Consider the following 22,949-nt stretch of genomic DNA (forward strand, 5'->3'; position numbering starts at 1 on the left):
CAGAGAGACCCGCGGCAGGAAGAACCACGCTGTGGCCTGTAGGCAGAGTGAGTCCTTTATCAGGCAGCGGGGCCGGGCACCGCCGCCCAGCAGCTCCCCCGGCCCAGGCCTCCTGGCTGAGGGCGGACGGGGCCCAGTGCTGTGCCAGCCACTCCGGGGGTCTGGCAGGTCCTGGGGCGCAGGACCGGGGGGGACGGCAGCAGCCCCCGCCTCTGCGCAGGCAGGGACTCCCCAAGCCGATGCCCGTGGAAGCGGGACCCCCGTGGCCCCGGGGCCGCCACCGACCAGCACTGCCCCTTGCTCCTGCAGCCTGGCCGTGGTGGCCCTGCCGGGGCCTCCTCGCTGGCATTGGCGGGCGCCTGTCCAGCAGCAGCAAGGGTCTTGGCAGGGCTGGGAAAGCCCCTCCAGGGGCAGCTAGGAGGAGCCACCGCCGCGGCCCATCTCTGCCACTGCCCGTGTCGCCTGCTCGGGGACGCAGGCCGGGTCGCTGAGGATGGAGGTCGAAATGCTCAGCTGGCGGAGGGAGCTCAGGACGGCTGCGGGGAGACGTGGGACATGTCAGCTGCCCCTTGTGCCTTGGCAGCTGGAAGGGGCCTGGGTTAACCCATCCTGGGGAAGATGGCTCTTCCCTTCCCTGCTCCAGCCCCTGGAACAGCACGACAGCTCCCTGCCACAGCCCCCAGCAAAAGGGCGAAGGGAAGCCCACCTTGGGGGGGTCTGAGGAGGGTCAAGCCCTGCCCAGCCAGGGCATGGGCTTTTGGTTTAGCGCAGCAGCAGCCAGCTCAGCTGGAGCGTGGGTTGTGAAAGGAGTGTGAAAAAGCACCAAGCACGCAGCCCCAGGACATCCCATGGGTGCTTCCCTCCTGTGTGGCAGAAGCGTGGTGCAGCACCAGCCCCACTGCCCCCAGGACGCCTCCATCCCTTTCCCCTCTGCTTTTCCATCAGTCCATGCCAGTAGGCCAGCCTGGCTTCTTTAAGGTGCCACAGACAGGAGCAGGGTCACCTACTTGGCCGAAGCGCTGGGAGGGAGCAGTGCTGGTCCAGCCACGCAAGCGATGTCTGGGTGAGGCTCTCCATGCTGGCTGTGGAGACCATGCCGTTGAAAGACTCGAAGAGGGGCCGGATGATGATACTGAACTGATGGGAGCAGAGGAGTTAAGGACCAGCCTTGCCAAGACCATGGTTTCCCACCTGCCAGGTGTGGACAGCGCTCTCCTACAGGCAGCAGGACAAACCTCCCTGCCTGGCCTTGGAGCAAACCTGCTGGGTGCCTTCCTCAGCACAGCACCACACTGGGCACCAGCCCGTACTGCTGGGGTGATGGGGATCTGAGTGTCACCCAGGGCAGGCAGTGGGAGAGCTGCATAACCCCCATCATGACTGGGCTGCCAGAAATGGTTGATTAGACACCAGACAACTGTTCCAGAGCAGATCAAGGAGCCAGCTAGTGAAGCGTCCTCTGAAGTGCCCAGGAGCAGGGCATGACACCAGTGTGTCCAGTGTGCTCCCCTGGTGCTCCCAGCCTGCAGAGACCACTGCTGGCGACTGGTGATTTTGTGCATATAGTAATCCACTGCAGGTACCTCCACCACGAGCATGTCCTGGAGCCCATGTTAGCTTTAGTATACCCAGAGTCCTGTGGAAGGAGCTCCACAGTGCTCCCCAACTCTGCATCAGGAGCCACCTTTGCCTTGCCTGGACTGCCTGCACTGGATTGGACTGTGGGCAGCAATGCCTGCCCATCCCTCTGCCACTTGGGATTTTGTAGACCTCACAGTCTCTGCAAGCTTAATGGTCGCAGTGTGCTTAATCCCTGCTCACAAAGAAGCAGGTCCAGCCCTTTGACCACCCGTTCCCTGGCCCTTGGTCCCCTCCATCCTTTCCACCATGTGGAGCCCAGACTTGTGTCTCAGGCGTGGGCACACCTGGGTTTCCAGGTTGTGCCATGTGGCCACCAAGACCAAGCCATCATGTCACCAGCTTTGTGTCTGGACCTTTCCTAATCCCTAGTTGATGACTGCTGCCTCTCAAGAGCCAGTTCCCATGTCACCAGGAGCTAGTCCCCGCATGAGCTCAGCTCCGCCAGTGACAACTTCTACCCAAAGACCAACCATTTACTCCTACTCTGTTTGCTCCCTTGTAACAGAAGCTTCTCCTAACCACAGCATCTCGGCATGGTCTCACCATGTGCCCTTGGCTGGGAAACATCTCCCCATGGTCCCCAGAGCCTCTCGAGCTGGAGGGGCCCCACAGACCCAGGAGCAGTCGGTTATCCAGAGGACCCAATGTTTGGTGAAGGGGTCAGAGCAAGCAGCAGGCACTGGCCCCAAAGGATACGATCCAGAACTTCCAGTTCTGCAGTGTGGAGGAGCGGACATACTCGTTGAACATGCTGCGCATCTGATCAAAGCGCTGGCGTGTGATGGGCACCCCCGTGGCTGGCAGCTGCTCCTGGCACAGGCTGTGGGGCACAAGCAGTGCTGTGGGTCTGTGTTCAGGAGGCTGGGAGCCACAGGGGCCACCCCATGGGGAGAGGCTCTGGCAGGGCCTCAGCTTTCAGCAAGGGTGGGCAGGCAGTGTCCCCCTCCCAGGGCAGCTGTGAGGCATGGCCCCATGCTCTGGTCCCACACAGCATTGCCTTTTGAACATCATCCCTCCCCCAAACAGGGTTTGAGAGGGGACAGAGTCAGATGCAGGTCCTGGGAGGTGCTCAGGAGACCTGCTGTGTCCTGCTGTCTCCCCAGCGCTGCCGCTTGCCCTGCCTGGCTACGCTGATGCAGGCAATGGCTCCCTCCTGCCTCCCCCAGCCATGTCCCCCTTACTTGATGGAGCTGTTCAGCTCCTCGATCTGCTCCCGCAGCCGCTGCGCCTCATCCTGCAGGGCCGCCCGCTCCTGCTGCAGCTTGCAAATGTACTCAGCTGTCTTCTGCAAGGTGGTGGCCTTGCTGACCTATGGGGCCACAGGGTGAGACGGTGAAGGAAGCCCTTGGGGTAGGCAGGGCATGGGGCACCCGGCACTTTGTGCAGTGGGGCTGGCAGCACGAGGTGCCATGTTCCCCACTGCCGAGCCTTGGCAGCTTCTGCCACAGGCTCCAGAGCCCAGGCCACCCTGGCACAACTGCACTGCATGGGTCTCCATGTGCCTGGTGCGGGCTCCAAGCCTGCCCCATAGACTGGGGCGCAGGGCAGGAGCCCTGTGCACTGGGGCAGACCAGGGACGCAGCATCCCCAGGTGACACACCATGTCCCTGTGTGCCTGTGGCTGCCCAGTCCGCACAGCCCTGGGCACTCACCTTGATGCTGGGCTGGGCGCTCAGTGTGCTCACCAGGCTGTGCAGCGTGTTGAAGCCCAGCTTGATGTTGAAGCGTCTCTTCTGCTCGGCAGAGATGTGTGTGATGCGGCGGCTCTCCATCTGTGGGTAAATGCTGTCAGGCACATCCTGGCAGCGGGAACAGCCCTTCGCCACCAGCCCCATCAGAATGGGCTTGCCCAAAGGTTGCAGCTAGGTGGGGGGGAGTTTGGGGGGCAGCAGCATATGGAGATAGTGCCCCCCATAGCAAAGGCAGTGCTTGCTCCTGCTGTACCTTGCTGGACTCAGGCCTGCCCCGACAGGACACAGGGTGGTGCAGGGAGATGCCAGTGCCCAGCCCTACAGTGGATCCTGGGGAAGCCTGGCCAGGCTTGGGCCAGTCACTGCCTGGAAAAGGAAAAGTGATGCTCTGGGGAGAGGGGCAGCAGCAGCAGCAGCCCGTTGTGACAGGCTGACACCAAAGTCCCACACTGGGACAAGCAGAGAGGAGCAGCCTGCAGCACTACCTCAGCCCCAGGGCAGCAACCCTGCTCAGGGATGCTCCGGTCCAGCATCCAACCACATCTTACTGCTTTGTCTTATCCCAAATCCCACTCATTTTACAACTGCTCAGAAATGGGAGCATATGGGACATGACATTTTAAATTCCCAGTGTTTCTTGGGCTGGAAATCGCCAGGAGAGAGTCCCGAGGGCAGCAAGGCTGCGGTCTGCAGCACCAAAGTGAAACTGGGAACAACATCAGAGCCTGGTTTCCAGCTGCCACTCTGGTTTCTGCGGGTGAAAGCAAGGTGCTTCCCACTCAAAAACCAAGCTCCAGGTTTTCAAAACCACAGTTTGACATTTTGCTCCTTTTTGTCTTTTCCTGTTTCTACTTTTGCCCCTGTAGAAGGAGGCAGATGAAGGGGCTGTGCCCTTCCCCACAGAAGGAAATAATCCGTGCTCAGCTGGGTATATGTAAATAGCTGGGATTGAAGTCGAAATGAAACATTCCCACAATGTTTGGTCCAAGCTACCTGCAGGAAACGTGGTGTCCTGTGGAGCTCCTTGGGGTGCCCCAGACTCACCGCAAGCCGACGTGGGGGACAGCTGCTCCACCTTGGGGACTAGCAGTGGGCCCGGCTGGGTGCTCGCCAGTGGCACCGGCACTGGCACCGCTTGGGAAGGGCTGGAGCCAGGAGCCAGTCCTGGGCTCGCTTGGGCCATTCTGGAGAGGAAGGTGGCAGGGACTTCGGGGGCAGCGCTCTGCTGCTGGGAGAAGGCAGAGGGAAGTGGGAGGTTGGGGGGCCAGCCCCCCATGCACACCAGGGACCAGGCCTTCCCCTTTGGTCAGTCAGTGCCCAGGCACTGAGAGCCGAACACCCGCAAGGGGACCAGGGAGGGGGGATGTGCAGCCCCATCCCACCATCTGCGGGGGCAGCCCCAGCCCCATTCCCCCAGGGCACCATCGCCAGGAAAGGGGCCCTGCAGGTGGGATGTTTCCCACATCTGCCCTGTTTCTTTCCCAGGAGAAAACACTCAGGTGACTCCTGCCTCCCCAGCACCCCAGCCACATGCCCCCTCCTTCTCCCTGTGCCTATCCAGCCCCATAGTGCAAAAGGTGACCCCACAGAGCCCCGTCTCCCCACCTGCCCCATCTCTACCCCTGCCCCAGCAACAAGGAGAGGGCAATTCCCAACCTGGGGAGTAGGCGAGTGCTTACCAGAGAGACAGGGGATGTGGGCATGAAACCTGCACCCATCGGGCATGGGGCATCCAGGGCCAGCTCCTGCTTGGCTGCAAGAGGGCAGGGAGCAGAAGGGCACTGCTGCATGAGGGTGTTGGGGCTCAGGTGACCTTTCCTGCCCCGCGGGACAGCCAGCCCCAAGCAGTGGCGTTGGTGCAGCCCCTTCCCTGCCTGTCTACCCTGCAGAAGGGTGAAGCAGCCCCTGGAGAGAGGTACCTTTGCTCTCCGCAGCAGGGGTGTCCTTGGGAGCCTTAGTGCAGGCAGGGACACCCAGCCCCTCCCCAGGCAAGCACAGGGCTGGACATGACAGCCTCGGTGGGACCTGTCCCATCATATGCACTGGCAGCAGGTCGGGCAGGACACCGGTGACCCCTCAGCCCATCCGTGCCAACAGAGCCATGGAGACCAGGCTGGGGACACAGGGAGTATGCAGCGGTGCCCGTGGCCAAGCCCTGGGGCCAGCTGGGCCCCATCTCCCTCCTGCCTGTTGGAGCCGGGGGGAGCTCCCCGGGCATGGCTTCACCCCTGGGTTTGGTGCTGCCCCGCCATGGGGACAGCCAGGCGCCCTGCCCAGCATCCCCAGCATCCCAACTCTGGGGAGAAAGCAGGATTCCCCTTCTGATCCCCCCCACAGCATCCCCCCTAACTCCGGCTTGCCCCTGCATCCCCCCTGCCGCCCCCCAGCCCCATTACCTGTGGTCAGCAGCTGGCTCAGGCAGGCGCTGGGCACATCCAGGTGGGGCGGCGCGGAGGGTCCCGGCATCCTCTTTGCCTTCGTGCCGCCGGGCTTCGCCTTCGGCCGCCCACCCCTGCCCTGGGGCAGCCCCTTGGGGGGGACAAACCTGGGGTCGCCCAGCAGGGCGGGGGGCAGGACCTGGGGGGTGGCCGGGCCGGGGTACCCCAGGGGCACCATGCCTGCTGCATAACCCAGCCCCGGGGCGTGGGCGGCGAAGCAGGGTGCCGAGAGTGGGGAGGCGGGGTGGGCCAGGAGCGAGGGGCCAGTAGAGCTGGCGTAGGGGAACTTGGAGCGGGGGGCCGAGGCGGGGGAGAATGGGGGGTCCGGGCCCAGCAGCGGCGCCCCAGGGGATGGGACGGGGGGCGCGTAGTGGGGTCCTGGTGGCTCCAGGCCAAGGCACTTGCCGGGGAGGCCATACTGCAGCAGGGGCTTGTGTTGGAGCTGGGGGCTGAGGCTGCCGGGCGCCGCGGTGGGTGGCTCAGGAGGCAGGGGGGCCGAGGGGAGCTCGGGGCCCAGGAAGGCACCTTGGAGGCCAAGCTGGGAGGCACCACCGGGCTGCAGGAGACACAGGAGGGTCAGAGGGGATGCCTGGGGCACCGGCAGCCACAGGCCACGGGCCAGGATCCTGCTCACCTGGAGGAGGGTGCTGGGCAGGAGCGAGGCCTCAGGGCTTGCAGGCAGCCCCCGAGCACCCATCAGGGACCCCCCACCGCTGAACAGGGGCTCAGCCATGGGCACAAAGCAGGGCGGCTCCTGGTAGCCTGGTTGCGTCTGTGATGGCAGTGGCCGGTGGCTGGTGAAGATATCTGCAGGGCCAAGTGGAGACAGAATGATGGGCATAAGGGGACCTTCTCAGAGACGGGGTGACAAGCCCCCTGGGCACACCGAGTGGAGCCGTACTCTGTTACTGGCACTGCTGGGGACTTGCCAGTCCCACCTTCACCTTGCGGGGCTGGGGCAGCTCCGGGCTCTGCCAGCAGATTTGGCCCCTGGGTTATTAAACACTGGAGTATGGAGGGAAGAGGCAGCCCACGTGCCCGGGGCCAGCCTTACCACACGCATGGGGACAGGAAAACCTGCCTGGGGTGCCACCCAAGGGTGGGCACCCCATCCCCCACACCCAGCTGGGTGCCGCGTGCTCCAGCGCCAGGCTGCTCCCAGGGGCGTGCGTGACTGTACTGCTCCTCCTGAACCAGCCCCAGGCTGGGGCAGGAACCACAACACCCAGGCTGTGGGCCAGCCACAGTGGCGGGGCTCGGAGGAGCGTGTCACAGCATCCCCAAGTCGTGGGGGACGGTCCCCTGGAGTTGTGGCGAGTGCTTGCCTCCCCACCCCGGCGCTGCCGTGCGCGCAGCCTGCGGCTAACCACATCCCATGGCCTTCCCGAAGCCGAGCCCCGTGACCCTGCCGCGACTCCCTCTCGCTTCCTCTCCCCTTCCCACAGCCCTGCTCCTTCCACAGGCTCAGACACCATGGCGCAAAGGGCTGGCCTGACACTTTGGGCAGCCACCTCCCCAGTGAAACGAGCTCCCTTGGCACATCAGCCCCACGCACGCCTCCACTCGGTGCTGGTCCTGCCGCTGCCTGTGCTGGCTTGGGCATCGCTACTGGGAGGATTTTCCCTGGAGAGGATGACTGTGGGGTGGGGATGGGGCTGCTGGATGCTTCCCTGTAGGATGGAGCAGGAGCGCTGGCTAGGTTTGCAGGCAGCTGACTGACAGCCCCTGGCACAGGCTCTGTGCCCAAGCAGCCAGCCCAGGACACCGGTCCCCTCCGGGGAGCACCCAGCCATGCTCCTAACCCCTTGGCTCATGAGCATCACTGCCTCCAGGCCCCGTGCTCCCGCCAGCAGAGCCTGGCTGAGTTCACATGCTGGGTCTGCCTGCCCAGCGTGTGCAGCCATGCCCCAGGCACTGTCAGGGCTGCAATGACTGCTCTCCCTCCAGGCTGTGGCACAGGCTCCAGCACCTGGGGTGCCCTGGCTAGAACCTGCAAAGGCCTGAGACACTTCTGAATCTACACCAGAGGAGCAAACATGCCAGCAGAGTGGGATGCCATGGGGCTGATCATGGTGACGATTCCAGCAGTGCCATGTGCTGCCAGCTGAGGGTAACACTGGTGCAAGATGGGGCAGTGCCACTGCTGAGCTGCCCCACTCAGCCCTCAGACTGCCCCTTCCCCCTACCAAGGACACAGGGAATGCCTGGGAGCACGGCAGAGCCACCCCTGCCCCTCCATGGGCCGGCACTCAGTGTGGGCCACAGTGCTGCCAGGCAGGGTCTCAGCCTCCCCAGTACACAGCACCCAGCTCCACGCTGCCCCCAGCCCTCCGCTGTGCCCACACTAGGCTGTGCCCTGCCACCGCGCTGAAGCTCTGTGGGTATTTATAGGCATTTCTAGTGCCCAGCTCTGCAGATTCAATTCCTCTTGTGCCTCTTGCTGTGCTGCAGGGATGGAAGGTGGCTGGCTGCCTCTGGGAGCCCTGTACTCCCTTTCTCCTGCTCCTTCCCCACCCCACAGCTTTTGCCAATGCTTCTCTCCATCATCGCATCACCCTGACCTGCTCCCAGGCAGTGTAGCGTGGCCAGGGCATATCACTGCCCAAGGAAGAAGACCCCACGCAGTTAGCACACCACACCTTTGGCATCCCATTCAAACCTGGGGCTGCTCTCCAATGGGATTGGAGCTACAGAGCCCATTCCCAAACCAAGGACCCTACAGCATCGGCCCCAGGCTCTGCGAGAGCCCTGCAGCACGGCAGGGTGATGCCACCCCATGGGACAGCCAGCCCAGCCCCCAGTGCCCCGGTGCCCAGCACAGGTCCTACCTGGAGCACGGTGCCAGCAGGGCATGGGGCCAGGCTGCTCCCTCGCCTCTGCCATCAGGACTTCTCCATCCACCCCACATCACGCTCTGGCACCCGCCGCGGACATGAGGTGCTTCCTCATTTGGGGATTGGTTTTCACACAATGACTGACAGGCGCTGAGCTCTGCCACAGCCACCAGACACGGTGACAGCCCTGTGACCCTGCGGGAGCCCTGCGCCAACCATTGTGGTGCCCACCCCGCACACTTGCACTGCAGTGCTCTGCACGAAGCTCCTGGGGGGATCCCTGCTCCCGAGCCATGAAAAGCCATCGCATGCCCTGCTAGAAAAGCAGCCTTGGGGACACAATTGGGTTGGCTGGCACCCACAGCTCTGGCACCCAGCACCCAGCGTTCTCTCCCCATCTCCTCTCCCCAGTCCTCCCACGGCCCCATGGGCACACACCCCCAGCACTGCCCATCGCATGGTGTGCGCACACCTCTCTGCTGCTCCTACACCCGTGCCCTGTATGCCCTCACCACCTAGCGTGCACCTGCATCCCGCCAGCATACACATCGCTCACACACAGTGCTCGGCTGTTGTGGGACTGTCACCTCTCGTCATCAGGGCTAGCTGCTCTGCACAGCATCCCAGGAAATGCCACATCTGGGACAAAACTCCCACCCACAAGTCTCTGAGTACCCTGCAGGGTGCTGCCCTGCTCCCGGGCTCACAAGCCTCTCTCCAGCCATGCTCAGCAGCCCAAACCTGGGCAGACAACAAGCCACAGCTGGGATGCCATCCCTGACCCCAGCTAGGCTTGGGACCCTCCCCAGGCCCAGCAGTCCCCCCATGCAGAGCCGCTGGGCACGGGCAGAACAGGAAGGAATGCTTTCCTGCGATGTAGCGGCTTGCAGTAAGACCCATCCCATTCCCAGGCAGCACCCTGGACCAAATGCAGGCCTTTTCCCCAGAAAAAAAAGACAACTTGGCTGCCCATAGAAATATATTGGTACAGATGGGCACTGCCGTGCCCTCTGCCATGTCCTGCTCAGCACAAGGCCATGGCATGAACAGCAGCTGGGCCCACAAAGAGAGGTGCTCAGGCTGCTGCTGTGACACCATTGTGGAGAGGTGCCCCTTGAAAGGGGTTGGTGCAGCTTTCCAGCACCATGTGGGACCTCTTGGGGGAAGGGACACTTGTCAAGTCTCAAATTTGACCCACTTGATGCCGTTCCACCTCCGAGCACCTGATGCCCACATGGGGCACCTGGGGACAGGAGGCAAAGGGCCAGCAGTGAGGACAGACCCTCTTCCCAGGAAATCTCACCCTGATGGGAACTCTGGAGGGAATGAGCCAAGAAGGGATAGCAAGAGACTTCCCACCCCATCCATCCCTGGGGCATGCCACCACCTGCCCTGGCACATCAGAGTGCCCCAGCCCGCTCCCCGCCAGCATCTGGTCTTGCATCACCCTGCAGCCATATGGTGCAAGCACCCTTGTTTCCTCCTGCCGAAGGAAGTGGAGACCAGCTGTGGAGCTCACAGGGTGCTCACAGAAGCGCAGACAAGTCCAGAGATGCTGGTGCTGCCCAAGGTCACCAGCTACCAGGAGGGCTGCAGCCACCAACACACACCAGCTCCCACCCTGCAAAGTGTACCCAGGCCACCAGCTCTGGCATGTTCAAGGGCAGAGCTGGTCCCCGGTGCAGCGTGCACCAGTGGTGCCTTGCCCTGGAATATGGGGACACTACACTGCACAGCTGGGATCAGCACATGTCCCAGCTGACTCCATGGCGCTCATGGACACTCATGGCTCAGATCCTGCATGGCAGTGCTCGTGGCAGCCCTATGGGAGGAGGCTGCCATTGCCCACTTCCCAGCGTTCCCCTCAGCCGCCCCCTTGCCCCAGCTGGACACCAGTGCCACATTTGTCTCTGGGCCAGCCTGGAAGGGACAGTGACTTGTCCCCAGGGGATGTAGCACAGCCCAGCACAGGGTCTCAGCTCTGAGCCAGCCCCATGGGCTACTCAGCCTGCGGCTGGCCAGGCAGTGGGGTGAGGAGGGGGATGCAGCAGCAGAGAACCTGTTCTCTGGAGGTTTCCTCTTTCTTGTGGGGGACAATTGTCTTTCCTCTGTCTGCATCCAAACCGAGGTGGTTTAGCACTCCTGGAAAGACCCTGTGTTTGTAGAAATCCCCTCCCACAGCTCCTGGCCAGGCCCTTCCTGACCTGCTGTGGCTCTGCCCCAGGTACAGGCAGGCATGTCAAGCCCCTGCCCTGCAGACTGCCACAACACCCTGGTCCATGCATGCTGCTTTTTCCATGCCAGTTAATGTCTGGTGCTTTCTGGCTGTCCCAGCAGTTTCTGGTGCTGCCTGGCCAGCCCTCTGAACTGCCCATTTTGGGCTGCCATGGGGTGCAGACCATGCTGGGCTGTGTGGGATGTGGTACCACATCTCAGCTGGCTCTTACCTGAGATCTCCATATCATCCAGGCTGGGCTGCAGGGGTGCCAAGTCCGGCTGTATCATGTCAGCATTCCCAACATATGCTGGAAGAGGGCAGAGCTGCAACATCAGGCCCCAGCCACTCCAACCCCGAGACCCTCCCATGAGGCTTCCTCCCACCACTGCCCTCACACCTGCCTGGCTGCCACCCCTCCATGGCACCCTGCATTGCTGCACACTGCGTCACTGCACCCTGCCCTGCAGCTGTGCATGGGCAGCAAAATGGGTGCCCACTCTGTGGAGACCAAGGGCCATCCTGTCCCACCACCCTGCCCGCCAGCACCTCTGGGACCTCATCCAGTGCCCAAGAACCCCAGGGAAATGCTGATCCTTGGCACAGGACTTGCCTGGTGCTGCAAGAGCTCCAGGGACCTGGCCAGGCAGGGACAGCAAAGAGTGGCCATGGAAGGCAGGACCTGCCCACTGCTTACCCAGGACTGGCAGCCCTGCCCTGGGGTCTGGTGCAAGGTCCTTCACGGGGCTAGTGCTCCCTGGGCAGCTCAGCCCATCCCCCCTGGAGCAGCCCGGGCTGGTCCGTAGGGAGCCACCGGAGGAGGTGATGCTCCCTCCCTGCCCAAACAGAGCTCTCACTCCATGGAGTGGCTCCCTGATCTGTTTGGGCAGGGCAGGAGCATCCTCTCCTTGTGCCCCGGCAGGATGGATGCCAGGGGATCCTGTCTGCCCAAAGGACACAGGCAGCAGCTCTCAGGGGCTAAGCCAAGAGGCAGCAAGATGCTACAGTGCGTGCTGCCCACCTGGACCTCCTCCTCCACATCCTGCTAGAGCATGGTCTGAGGATGGCACCTACCATCTTCAGGAAGTGCCTGGTGGGTGCTGGGTGTCTGTGTCATGGTGAAGAGGGTGTCAGAAATATCCGAGAGGAAGGTGTCCAAGTCGAAGTGCTGCCTACCCCCTGGCTCCTCTTCCTCATCCCCAAGCAGCATGGGCACCACGTTGCAGAAGAGCTGGTTGCACCATTTCTCTGTTGGCCTCCAGACATCTTCATCCTGTGTGAGATGGAACAAAGGAGCCAGGGGGCACCTCTCCTGGGGTAGGGTCCATGCCTGGCTCCCCAGCTGCTCTCCCTGGCAGCTCCCATGATCTCCACAGCGTTTCTCACTCCAAAGCTTCACACCTGGCACATTGATGCTTCCAGAAGGGTGAATCTGGCATCCCAAGTGCTTGGCATCCCATCCCATTGGGCTCATCACACCCTGGGGCTTTCATCTGCCCTTCTCCCAAGCTGCCCAGCACAGGGGTCCACACTGCATCCCCCTTTTCCCCCCTCCCCACCCTTCCCCAGCGGACTCACCCGCTTTGGACTGGAGAGCTCTCCCTCCCGAGTGGACTTTCGGAGCTGGAAGAAGACAGCCTGTGTCACCCCTCAGCCAGGGCGGGCATGGTGCAGGGCAGAGCCAGGGGCAGGGCAGGTGGGGGCAGTGCTCAGGAGGGGGTCCCCGAGGGGCTCAGTGTGGCTGCCATGAGTTAACGTCTGCCTTTACAGTGTCTAGGGCTGAGCAGCTGCCACAGCACCGGGACCAGTGGTGTGTGGCAGTGCGAGGCTGCCAGCACTCAGCCTACCTGTGTCAACCCCGGCCTTTATCAGTCCCAAGCAAGTGGCCTGGGGAGGTGGCTGGACCACGCTTCACCCTGTGTGGTGGGCAGCCAAGGTCGTGGTGCCAGCATGCCCAAGAGTGGGCACCCAGAGCGACCCAGAGCCACCCGGCCTGCCTGGCAGCACGTGGTGCTGGAGTGAGACATGGCCGGCAAATTCCAGCCCAGCTGGAGCACTGTGGGTGAGCCATGGCTCTACTTGACCCATCCCAACACGTGTGTTGTGGGTATGTTGCCAAACCCAGCCCTGGATCACACACCAGGCAGGGCACAGTCAGCCCAGCTTGGGCTGCCGGAGCACACCGCAGCACCACGGGCAACTGGCGACGGGGTCCCCACCGAGCTCCCCTGCACCGGCACCATGGCAGCAGCCAGCATCCCCTTCCCATGCTGGCAAGAGCCTGCCATGTCCCGCTCCCAGTCAGCCACAGCTCCATGTTGGGCATGCTGATGTCCTGTCCCACTGCTGGCACCACTACAGTACAGGGAACAGCATGGGCCAAGCCACTCACCCGCTTCTTGTAGTAGATCCTCCACTTGTGGTACTCCCTCATCACCACCTCGATGCGGCGTTTCCAGTAGTTGCCCTCCAGCACGACAGCCTGGAGGAGGGCAGGGCAGGGGGTCATGGCTGAGCCCCCCAGCCCCAGCACCCCCCAGCCAGGGCTGGTTTCCTTGTGCCACATCAGAAATACCTTTCCCGGCTAGAAATACCACAAGCTCTGCCCTCTGCATGTCCCTAGCTCCCACCTCTGCCACCCAGACCTGCTCCTGGCTGAGAGAGCTGCAAGGGACCATGCCCTACCTCTGGTTTTCGGTGCTCATCGGCCTCTGACCCCTCCAGCGGGGTGATGAAGCCACACACAGGGTTCTTCCTCCGCTCCACATCTGCACAGGAAAACACAGATGGCTTTACCCATGGCTCCATCCCTGTGCTGGGGAGGGTGCCCATGCACCCATACATCACTGTCCCAGTGCCAGCCCCGTCCCACCCAGCATCACCTGGCACTCAGCAGACAGAGCGGGTTCTGGCCCCGTACTCACACTGGATGTACCATGCTCTCCAGATAGCGTTGTTGAGACGAATTTTGTCCCGGCAAAGCAGCCGCAGCCCCTTGAAATTCTTCCACTTTGGAGACACCAGCTTCCCACTAAAACACCAAGCAAAGGAGAGGCTGAGGGGCACCGTCCCAGAGCCCTCCCAGTTCAGGGTCTCCCAAGGGGCCATCTCTCTCTTGAGAAATGCCTGGGGCCACCAGCCTGGTGGCAAGTCTAGAGCAGGCACAGCCGTGTGGCTCTGCTGCAGGCTGCTTGCCAAGCACCCATGGGAACACCCACAGGAGCACGCTGAGCTCCTCTTCACCCTGAGAGCAGCACAGGCCTAAACTGTGAGCTTCACAGACCCACATGAGGCTTCTTAAATCCCTGGGATTAAAGCACAGCACATGGAGGAATTGATTCATTGAGGCTTGAACCCCAGTTCTGAGGAGGGACCCCGCTGCCCCCGACCAGGACAGCTGCATCCTGCCCTGGGGGACGGGAAGGGAAGTCTCCCACCCAGACGAGACACCCAGAGACATGTGTTGCTGTGGCTCTTGCCTCATCGCAGCATTTGGGCAGCTATTTCTGACCCTCCTTTTAACTCCAGGCAAGGCTTGGAAACACTGCCTTCAGCTGGGGCCAGACACAGGCAGCGGGGCAGGCAGGGGCAGCCATCTATGTGGGTCTGGGAAGGCAGGACAACAAGCTGGAGGACGTTAAAGACATTAAGGGATGCCTGCCTGTGCCCCAAGACAGGCAGAGAGTGGGACCAGCCCTGCCCTCAGCCCAGCACTGCCCTGGGCTCTTCTCCGCACACATCCCTGTAAACCTGTACCCTACGCCCCGGCCCCCAGCCCGAGCTGGGCTCCCTCCTTCCTGTTTCCCAGCTCCCAGCAGCAACCGTGTTTGTTCTACAGCATGTTGTGGTGGTGGTGATGGCCCTAATGGGGCCTGCAGCGCAGGCAGCCACATTTCACCAATTGTCTTGTTTCCTTCCAGCCAAGGAACATGACCCCCTTGCATGCACCCACCGGGAAGGTCCTGAGGGTCCTGCTGCCCCAGGAGCTCCATGGGGGAGGCTGGAGTGCCTCTGCCTTACTTTGGGGTCCTTTTCACCTCTCCCTGTGAGCGCAGCAGCTGCCCTGGCTCTCCCATCCACCAGGGCATGGCTCTGGGGCAATGCCGGCTGCACGGAGGGGCCCTTTGAGAGCAGGCTGGAGGCCGCATGGCATCCCTCCCTGGGAAGCCCATGGCCCTCTCCAGCCAAGAGTTTGTCCCTTAAAGGTCTTGGTGCTGCTTTGGGTCCCATTTATCCTCGGCACATGCAGGGAGGAGGAAAGGTAGCGGCTGGGCTGGGTGTAGGGTTGCTGTATCCCCTCGTTGCCAGCATCTCCTCAGGCACACCCCAAGGTGCCGTCAGGCCATGTCCCTGAGGAGGTGCTGGGGATGAGAGCAGTGCCCAGCTAATACTTTAAGAAGCCACACATTTGTTCATTCAAGCTTGTGAAACCCTCGGACAAAGACTGGCCAATTCTGCATTAACCTGCTTTGAAATCTGCCTCCCGCTGCACAGCCTGGCACAGCATGGCAAGGGGGGCTCCCTCCCTCAGTGCCTGTGCTGGCTCGGCTCAGAGTTTGGCTTGGAGCTCCGTGCAGCCCAGCGGGCAGGTGGCTTGTTGCAGACAGGGTGCTGTCCTCGATGTTAGAGCCAGGCAGCCCGACCAGTCAGCAGTGCAAGGCAGAGAGACCACAATGCTGGTCCTGCAAGGCTCTGCGGCCAGAGAGAGCGTGCCGGGGCAGAGGGAAGAGAAGAGTGGTGCTGGCCCATCTCACTGTGGGGGACAAGGATCAGGGACCCCTCCAACTCCAGAGCGTGATGCAGGGATGTGTCTGGGAGCGGGTGCTCCCACCTGCGGGGGTGGACAGGGACGGTCTCCCCAGGGAGTCCCAGCCCGACCCACTGCCCTAGGGACTGGGGAAGGACCCGTGTCCCCATGGCTCCAGCCCACAGAGAGTTAAGGACTTGGCTACGCGCTGGCCACTCTGCTATCACCAGGATTTTGAACTTTCCCCAGCGGCACAAGGCAAACAGCGCACTGGTGCCAACCAGAGGAGCCAATGGAAGGGAAGGGTTTCCTGGGCACATGGCCAGATCCTGCTGGTCAAGGCTACCCAGCCACAGTCCTTACCAGTGCCCCCCACCCTGACAGCCAGCTTAAAGGAGCAGCCTGAGCCCGAGGGCCACAGCCCCGCAGCTGCAGACGGGCACCTCAGCCATGCACGAGGCTGGTGGGGCTGTGGCCTGGAAGGCAGAAGGGAGATGCCTTTGGGCTTTGCCATTAACCACCTTTTTTCCCCATTAACAATCCTTTCAGTTTGGGGGCTTATCAGGCTGATCTTTGTTCCCTTGTTTGCCTTGAAAATCACCCCACCCTTCCCTGAAATTATCTCCCAGGGAGATGGATGCAAATCCGGTGCTGAGCCTCGATAAAGGTTTGGGATGCCCCAAACTTGAGGTCCTGCTGCCCCATGCTGCTGGAGAAATGGTGACACAGACCCCAGCACTGGCTAAGGGGTTTCTGTGGGATGGGGTGAGGTGGGAGCAGGGCTCAGCCTGAGACCAAACCCAAGGTGGGTCAGCACCAACTCTGTTTCAGCCAGTTGCACCTCGTTTGCTCTGTGATTCATTTAGTCCATCCAGAAGTTTAAGGTCTTGTGGTCCCTGCTTTCATGGCATAATGAATGTTTTGCTCTCCATCAACAGCAAGAGGAGGAAGGAGGAATGATCCGGTGAGATGCAGGGCTGCACAAAGAGAAGCAGGCAACAGCAGGAGGGGAACAGCTAAGCTGAGGGTCATCTGGCAGGTACAAGCCTGCTCGGCGTTTCCAAGTGCAGCAGGAGCAGGATCCCCCGTGGGGCTGTCAGAGCCCCCCTTGCTCCCTGGGCTGCTGGGACACAGCTTGGCCCTGGGCTGGCTGAAAGAGGAGAGCCTTTCCTGGGAGTCCTAAAAGCTCATGTCCAATTTCTTATAAATTTTTCTAGCAAAGTCATGTTTTTTCTTGAGTTTTTGTTTTAAAATCTAGAGTCTGACAAAGAAAGTTAAATATCTAACCACAATTTTCCTGTAAAGTGCCCCCAAGCAAAAAACGACTGTGTTCAAATCCGACTTCAAATCTCTACTATCTAAATGAGCTTTTTTCTTTACCAGATTGCACTGATGAAAAGGCTGCTGTGCCAGCTTGGCCACTCACCATGCTGCCTCCTGAGGGAGTGAGCTCTGCCCCGGACGGTGCTGCAGCCTGCATGGGTGCATCTGGGGTAATTCGAGGGCTGTGTTGTTAATAGACTGTACTGGGGATTAGATTGGGACCTCCTCTGTGTGTTTACTCGCGGATAGGACTGCCTCTGCCCTTACAGCTCTGCCTCTTGGGCAGCCATTTTCCTCTGTGCAAAGGAAGCATGAAGTGTGCCAGATGAGAAAAGTCATTTACATCCTCTTGCAAATAGCTGTCTGAGAAGCTGGATAGCTGCGAGCCAAGCTAGGTACATGTCCACAACCAGTTATTTTGGGGATCTCTGTAGGTACGACCTCACTGTGCATCTGTGTGGGAACAGGCTTGCACACCAGCCCAACTCCTCTGCACACTGCTTGGACAGGATCAGCCCCAAATCCTTGGGAAATGACAGAGAAAAGGCATGCAGCTCCCTGCCACTAATGACAGCACAACCACACTGCAATGTGGATGGGTTTAGCCCAAGCAGGAGCCTTTCCCCTCACCAGACCCGCTATTGCCCATCATGCAGATAACTCGTAGCAGAAGCTGCCCAGCCCACGCAAAGCCCCAAAGGGATCTGCCAAGCCAGGACTGCTGTTGGCACCGAGCTCTGCTTCCCTCACCTCCCACTTCCTTCCAGCCAGGGCACAGGCAGTGCCCAGACCATCTTGGGTCTGGATGAGACCAAAGCCTCATCAAACGGTGGAGGTGGACCCAGCAATCGCAGGATGTTGCCACATTGGTGCAAGCTGCTTCCAGCCAGCCTGAGCTAGTGCACAGGGCTGTGGGCAAATGCTGTAGTGAACCGTAGTGAACTGAGGTGAGCGATTTGCCAGGTGGGCAAAGGAAAGTGCAGGCTAATCCTGAGAGGAGGAAACAGGGAGAGGGCAGCTCAGCTTGTGCATCACTCGGGTCTCTGCCTGGGTGCTTTCTGCCCTGTGCATGAGTGTTTAAGACACTGTGAATTAGAGAATCAATTAGAGAGTATGGCAAAGATATAGCAGCAATTCCACTTCTTCTAGGAAAGCCTCAGGGCCTGCTATCAGCTTGCCAGGAGGATGAATTAGTAGGGAATCAGCACACAAGGATGTAATTGAAGCCTGCCTTTTTTTAAATCACAAGAGGGGCAGAGTTAATACTTCACGTCACTTACCAGTCTGATGTCCCTACCTGCTAAATCTCCCCTCTTGGTATTTGCAGGGGAGAAGAGGAGGTTAATCTACATCGCACTCTGGGAACAGCTACAGGAGGCTTCTTCTGAAGCACAGGATAGACTTGTACAAGATAAGATCACAAGTGGCTGCAGTTCGCAGTTCCTATCTGCACCCATTTTTTCTCCCTTCAGGAGGACAGTCCCTCAGGTCAGTCACCCAATGATTCCCTGCAATGGGCCACAGAAAGGTGTGTGAGCCCAGGAGACCTGCAAGGCAGGACACTGGGGAGTCACACTGCAGTGATGAGGAGAAAGAGCTTGCTCAGCTGGGGAGATTGTGCTAAGGCCAAAGCGTGAACAGTTCCTGAAGGAGCTCAGCTCCACACACTCAGCTTTTTGGGGAAACGTGGAGGGGGCCAAGTGGGCTGCAGGGAAGTCCACCTACAGGAGAAACAACAGTCTAAGGAAGGGATTCAATAAATGCAGCACATTGCAGGAGAATAAGGAGTGGAAAAGAATCATTAAGTCTTTGGCAGGAGAGCTGCTGGAAGTGTCCTTGAAAATGGGTACAAAGGGCCTGGGAACAGCTTTATCCCAGCACCAGGAGGAGGACCTTGGTGGGCAGAGTTGCCTCTCTTTGAGGGATCTGAAGAAAGAAGTTACTGCTAGCAGCAAGCCTTGATGTGGAGAGAGCGCTTCTTTCCCAGCAAGGCACTGATGCACAGTCCAGCCCATTGGGGGATAATAGGTCAGATCCTCCGGGCGATTGCTCAAGCTGAGACAGGACTGCCATAAACACCTGTAAAGTGCCACAGAGGAATGCTGGAGAGGGGAGGAATTACAGTACTCAAATGACTGTTCAAGTACAGCCATTGAAAAATGATACTGTTTAGAGAGAGTTTAGTGCCTTTGAAACGGTGTAAGCCAGGACAGTGAGGAATGGGTGGCTGCAACACTCACAGCTCAGCCAGCGGGTCAGAAGAAGTGATAGTTCCCCTCTACCCAGCACTGCAAAGGACAAGGCTGGATATTGTGTCCCGACTGGTTCCCCCGATAAAAGAGGGAGTTTCACAAACTGGAGTGATCCTGGAGGAGGACGTTAAGGTGGTCGGGGACTAATGTACATGACAAAAGAGGAGGGTGAGTGATGGGTTTGTTCAGCTTGAAAAAGAGAAGGTGAAGGGAGGATCTATTTACTGCCTTCAACTACCCAAAGGAGGCTATAGAGGAGATGGAACCAGACACTTCTCAGACATGCACCGAGAAAGGACAAGAGGCAACGGACACAAGCTGGAACAAAGAAAACTCCAATTAAAGCCATGGACAGAACTCTTCCCTGTGAGAGTGGTGCAGCCCTGGAACAGGGTGGATAGGTGATTTGTTCACCATCCTTGGTCTCCATCCATCAGTGATGGCCCTGAGCACCATGATCTGGCTTTGGAGTTAGCCCTGCCTTGCACAGGGGTTGGACTATAAACTCCAGAGGTGCCTCCCAACCAATACCTTTCTGCAGTTTCTACTTTGTTAGGGAGTTAGTTTACAACATAATTGTGGATGCACTCCTGAAGACTGGAGGACATTTGGCTGGCGACTCCAGCTGAGGCTGTGCTGCACCAACATCCCTTCTGAGGAACTTGGCTGGGAGGGAGGGTGTGAAATGGCAGATGATGCAGAGAAGTATCAAGTCAGATAAAAGTAAAAGTAGAGGTGTGCCAAGTATCTTTAAATTCCATTTCCCCCCTCCAATACCTTCCTCCAACTTTTGCTTACAAGTCTGTCAAAAATGTATTAGCAAAGCTGCCATGGGTTTCCAAAGGGAGAAAAGAAATGCCTGAACAGAAGCTAGCCAGCAGAGTGGTCAGCTCTAGAGCCAGAGTCCAATCCCACCTGCGGAGAGTCATATCCAGCACTGCATCACAGGTCCAGGTTCACCTGAACCCAATCTCTGATCAATGCTTATCATCCTCTTTGTAGGGTGCTGGCAAGCTGCAGAGCATGACAGCTGAGGGGTGGAGGGGGAGAGCATTTAAGGATGAAAGGAACTCCAAGAGAAAAGAACCGAGCATGAAGTGTGGAGAACATCCAATGTCAACGTTTTCCTGGTTGGGTCCCATGGCCTGCAGCTACCCTGGCTCCACAGCAGACCAAGAACTGCTCCTATGGGTGCTGAGGAAGACCTAGTCTTGCACCAAGGCAGCCAGGAGACATCCAGGGTGGCCATCAGTAGTGGCACTAATGCTTTGTAGCTGATGTGGATCCTCCTCACTGAGGGCTGCTGTCCAACTGCAGTTATAATTTGCCATAGTGCTGGGCTTGGGGCTCGTGTGTGCATTATCATGCTCAGTGCAGGAGGGAAACAAGGCCCTGAAAGAGTCCAAGGGGTAGAGAGATCTGGAGTGATGGAGCCCTGTCTCCAGCGTAATGGCCAACCCTGGGTGGCATACAGCTGCTGTGGTCTGCTCCAACTGCCAAAGCACTTGCACCCTTTCCCCACTGCCTGGGGAGCAGCAGAGCTCAGGGGCACACAGAGGCTGTGGTGCATTTCAGGAGTCAAGAGCTTGAGCACTCTGGGGTGGAGCAGTATCCGTTCCTCCAGCCCCAAGCTGCAAGGATCAGAGTATGGCAAGTATGGGGTTGGAAGAGCAAAAGAGAGTGAGGCCATCAGTGCCTCAGTGTCCCTGTGCATGGCACTCAGGGGTGACTTACTTGCCTGACCAGGAAGCATGACCCTCAGCTGGGTCACCCCACGCTGAAGCTCAGTGTGCTCCTGCAGAGAGCCAGCTTCACCAGCACCTTGGAGGAGAACTGTGCCGCATCGGCTGTGAGCAAACCATGCGATCTGGGATGTGGCGATGGGCCAAATGTACACAGCTATGTGGCAACTAGTACCCTTGGAGTGCTGTCCCAGTGCCTGGCGTCACTGGGGGTGCTCTGGCAGTGACCACATATTCCATCACCTTGAGCACTCAAGGACTTCAAGGCATACCTGAGAGGTCAGCAACTGAATGAGACTCTGCATGGAACAAGGCAATGGGCAACTCTTCAAGGCTGTTTTGCTGAGGTTTTGTTTTCATGTGGCATCAGTAGGACATCGTTATTCCAGGTTTGCGCCTGGACACTTTGGGAAAGCTGTGCAAGCAGTTTTGTACTGATGCCAGTAGAGCAAGTCACCCTGATACCATGCTTGAGAGAACTCAAAACCCTGGGGCCTTGGCAAAAGAGGAGAGCTGCCTCCAAGAATGTGGACCAAGGCACTAAGAGACATGCAGGCTGTCCTGTTCTCGCCATGGAGCTGTGGGATGAGCAGGTCCCTAGCGTCCTGGACTTGGGTGATTTGTGTGGCTGGGGAAACGATGCAGTTTACCCATCTGATTTTGCAGGAGGGAAGCAGGGAAGCTTGCAGGAGGCCCTGGACAAAGCCCTGTGCAGCCATCCAAGCCCCTAATGGTGCTGCATGTCCTGGAATAACCTCGGGACATGTGGGCAGAGTCAAGGACGGGAAAGCAGGACTCCTGCTCTGGCCTGGATTGCCAAAAACTGAGTGCTGGCTGCCCACAGGGTTAGTACCGCTTTACAGATTGTGCAGGGTCTGGCTATGAGGGTGCTACAGCTGGATGCAATGACTCCAGGACTCATGGGAAGACGGAGGAGGGTTAAGATACCTGTGAAGAGAGGAGGAACTTTTTGTCTGACTCTATGGCCAGCAACCCAGCATCAGTTCTTTCTCCCTGAAACCTCCCAGGATGGCAGTTTTTGAGCATATCGCCCATCACAACCCAATGGAGAAGAGGAGGATGTCTGTCGGCGGCAAGTTCCTGGATGGCCAGTAGGGCTTAGACAGCCTCATACCTTCAAAGAGCTGGGGGGGGTCCTGAGACGCGTGCCAGCGAGAGGGCTCTGGGACTCACCTGTACTCCAGGCTCATGCACTCGAAGAGCCGGGTGAGGGTCGGGTCGATGCTCCGGGGATCAGCCAGCTCAGGCTCGGTGCGGTGGTGGCGCCGGCGGGGCAGCGCGTCGCTGTGCGGGGACGACACCATGAAGTGGCCGCTGTGGATGACCTGGGAGGGGTTCTGCGCCCCAGCACCGGGTGCTGTGCCACCCACAGCCGTGTCCTCGGAGTCCGAGTCGGAGTCGGAGACGGGGCATGGCCCAACCGGGGGCTCTGGGAAGGGACCCGGGAGCCCCCCCTGAGCTCCTGCCATCGCCCAGCGCCTGCTGGGGAGCCCTTATCAGCCTGCCCCAGCGCTGCGGTTCACATCCTGGTTGTGCCAGAGCCCTATGGGCGCTGTGTTAGCGTCGAGCACATGCCGTTGGGCTCCCCGGCACAGGACACCCACACCACACCTCCTCCTTGGCCTCGCTTGGCGCCCTGGACCACGCCGTCTCCTCCACGCTCCAAGGTTCAGCTTTCAGTTTGCCGGGGGCGGCTCGCTCTCAGCCCTGTTTATATTGGTGGTGGCTGATCCCGCCCATGGCGCACCGTCAGCCGGGCCACAGCACCCTGCCACCGGCCACCGGCCACAGGAGCTTCAGCTCCACGCCGCCGTCCTGCTCTTGCAACACACCTGACAGCCCCGGCTTTTATTTCCCCTGCAAACCCGGGGAGGAGCAGCTGCGGGTCCTCTGTCCCCCCCTTCACCAGGGGCCACGGGTTTGCTGGCAGTCAGCTCTGTTTACCCCGGGTTAATCGCTGCTCCCAGCGTGCTGGCAGGGAGAGGAGCAGGCGGTATTTACCTAGTGCCTCTGGCCTAATGTATCTCCCCGCACTTCCAAGGAAA

The 22,949-nt window shown here is 59.9% G+C and overlaps 1 protein-coding gene across 1 annotated transcript; it reads right to left on the reverse strand.

Annotated features, from left to right (window-relative positions):
• Positions 1 to 47: 47 nt before the first annotated feature.
• On the reverse strand, positions 48 to 22,710 carry MLXIPL (MLX interacting protein like). Its single transcript, XM_075033314.1, has 17 exons — positions 22,078 to 22,710; positions 13,744 to 13,850; positions 13,505 to 13,587; positions 13,212 to 13,301; positions 12,398 to 12,442; positions 11,894 to 12,092; positions 11,052 to 11,129; positions 6,405 to 6,577; positions 5,729 to 6,326; positions 5,012 to 5,085; positions 4,377 to 4,560; positions 3,586 to 3,698; positions 3,294 to 3,413; positions 2,823 to 2,950; positions 2,338 to 2,461; positions 1,008 to 1,137; positions 48 to 536 (listed from the first exon to the last, which is right to left on the reverse strand). The coding sequence occupies exons 1-17, from the start codon at positions 22,371 to 22,373 to the stop codon at positions 415 to 417; spliced, it is 2,664 nt and encodes an 887-aa protein (XP_074889415.1). The 5' UTR covers positions 22,374 to 22,710; the 3' UTR covers positions 48 to 414.
• Between the last annotated feature and the right edge of the window lie 239 nt (positions 22,711 to 22,949).

The sequence above is a fragment of the Buteo buteo genome, chromosome 7, assembly GCF_964188355.1.
Source record: "Buteo buteo chromosome 7, bButBut1.hap1.1, whole genome shotgun sequence".
In the NCBI taxonomy this organism is placed as follows: Eukaryota; Metazoa; Chordata; class Aves; order Accipitriformes; family Accipitridae; genus Buteo; species Buteo buteo.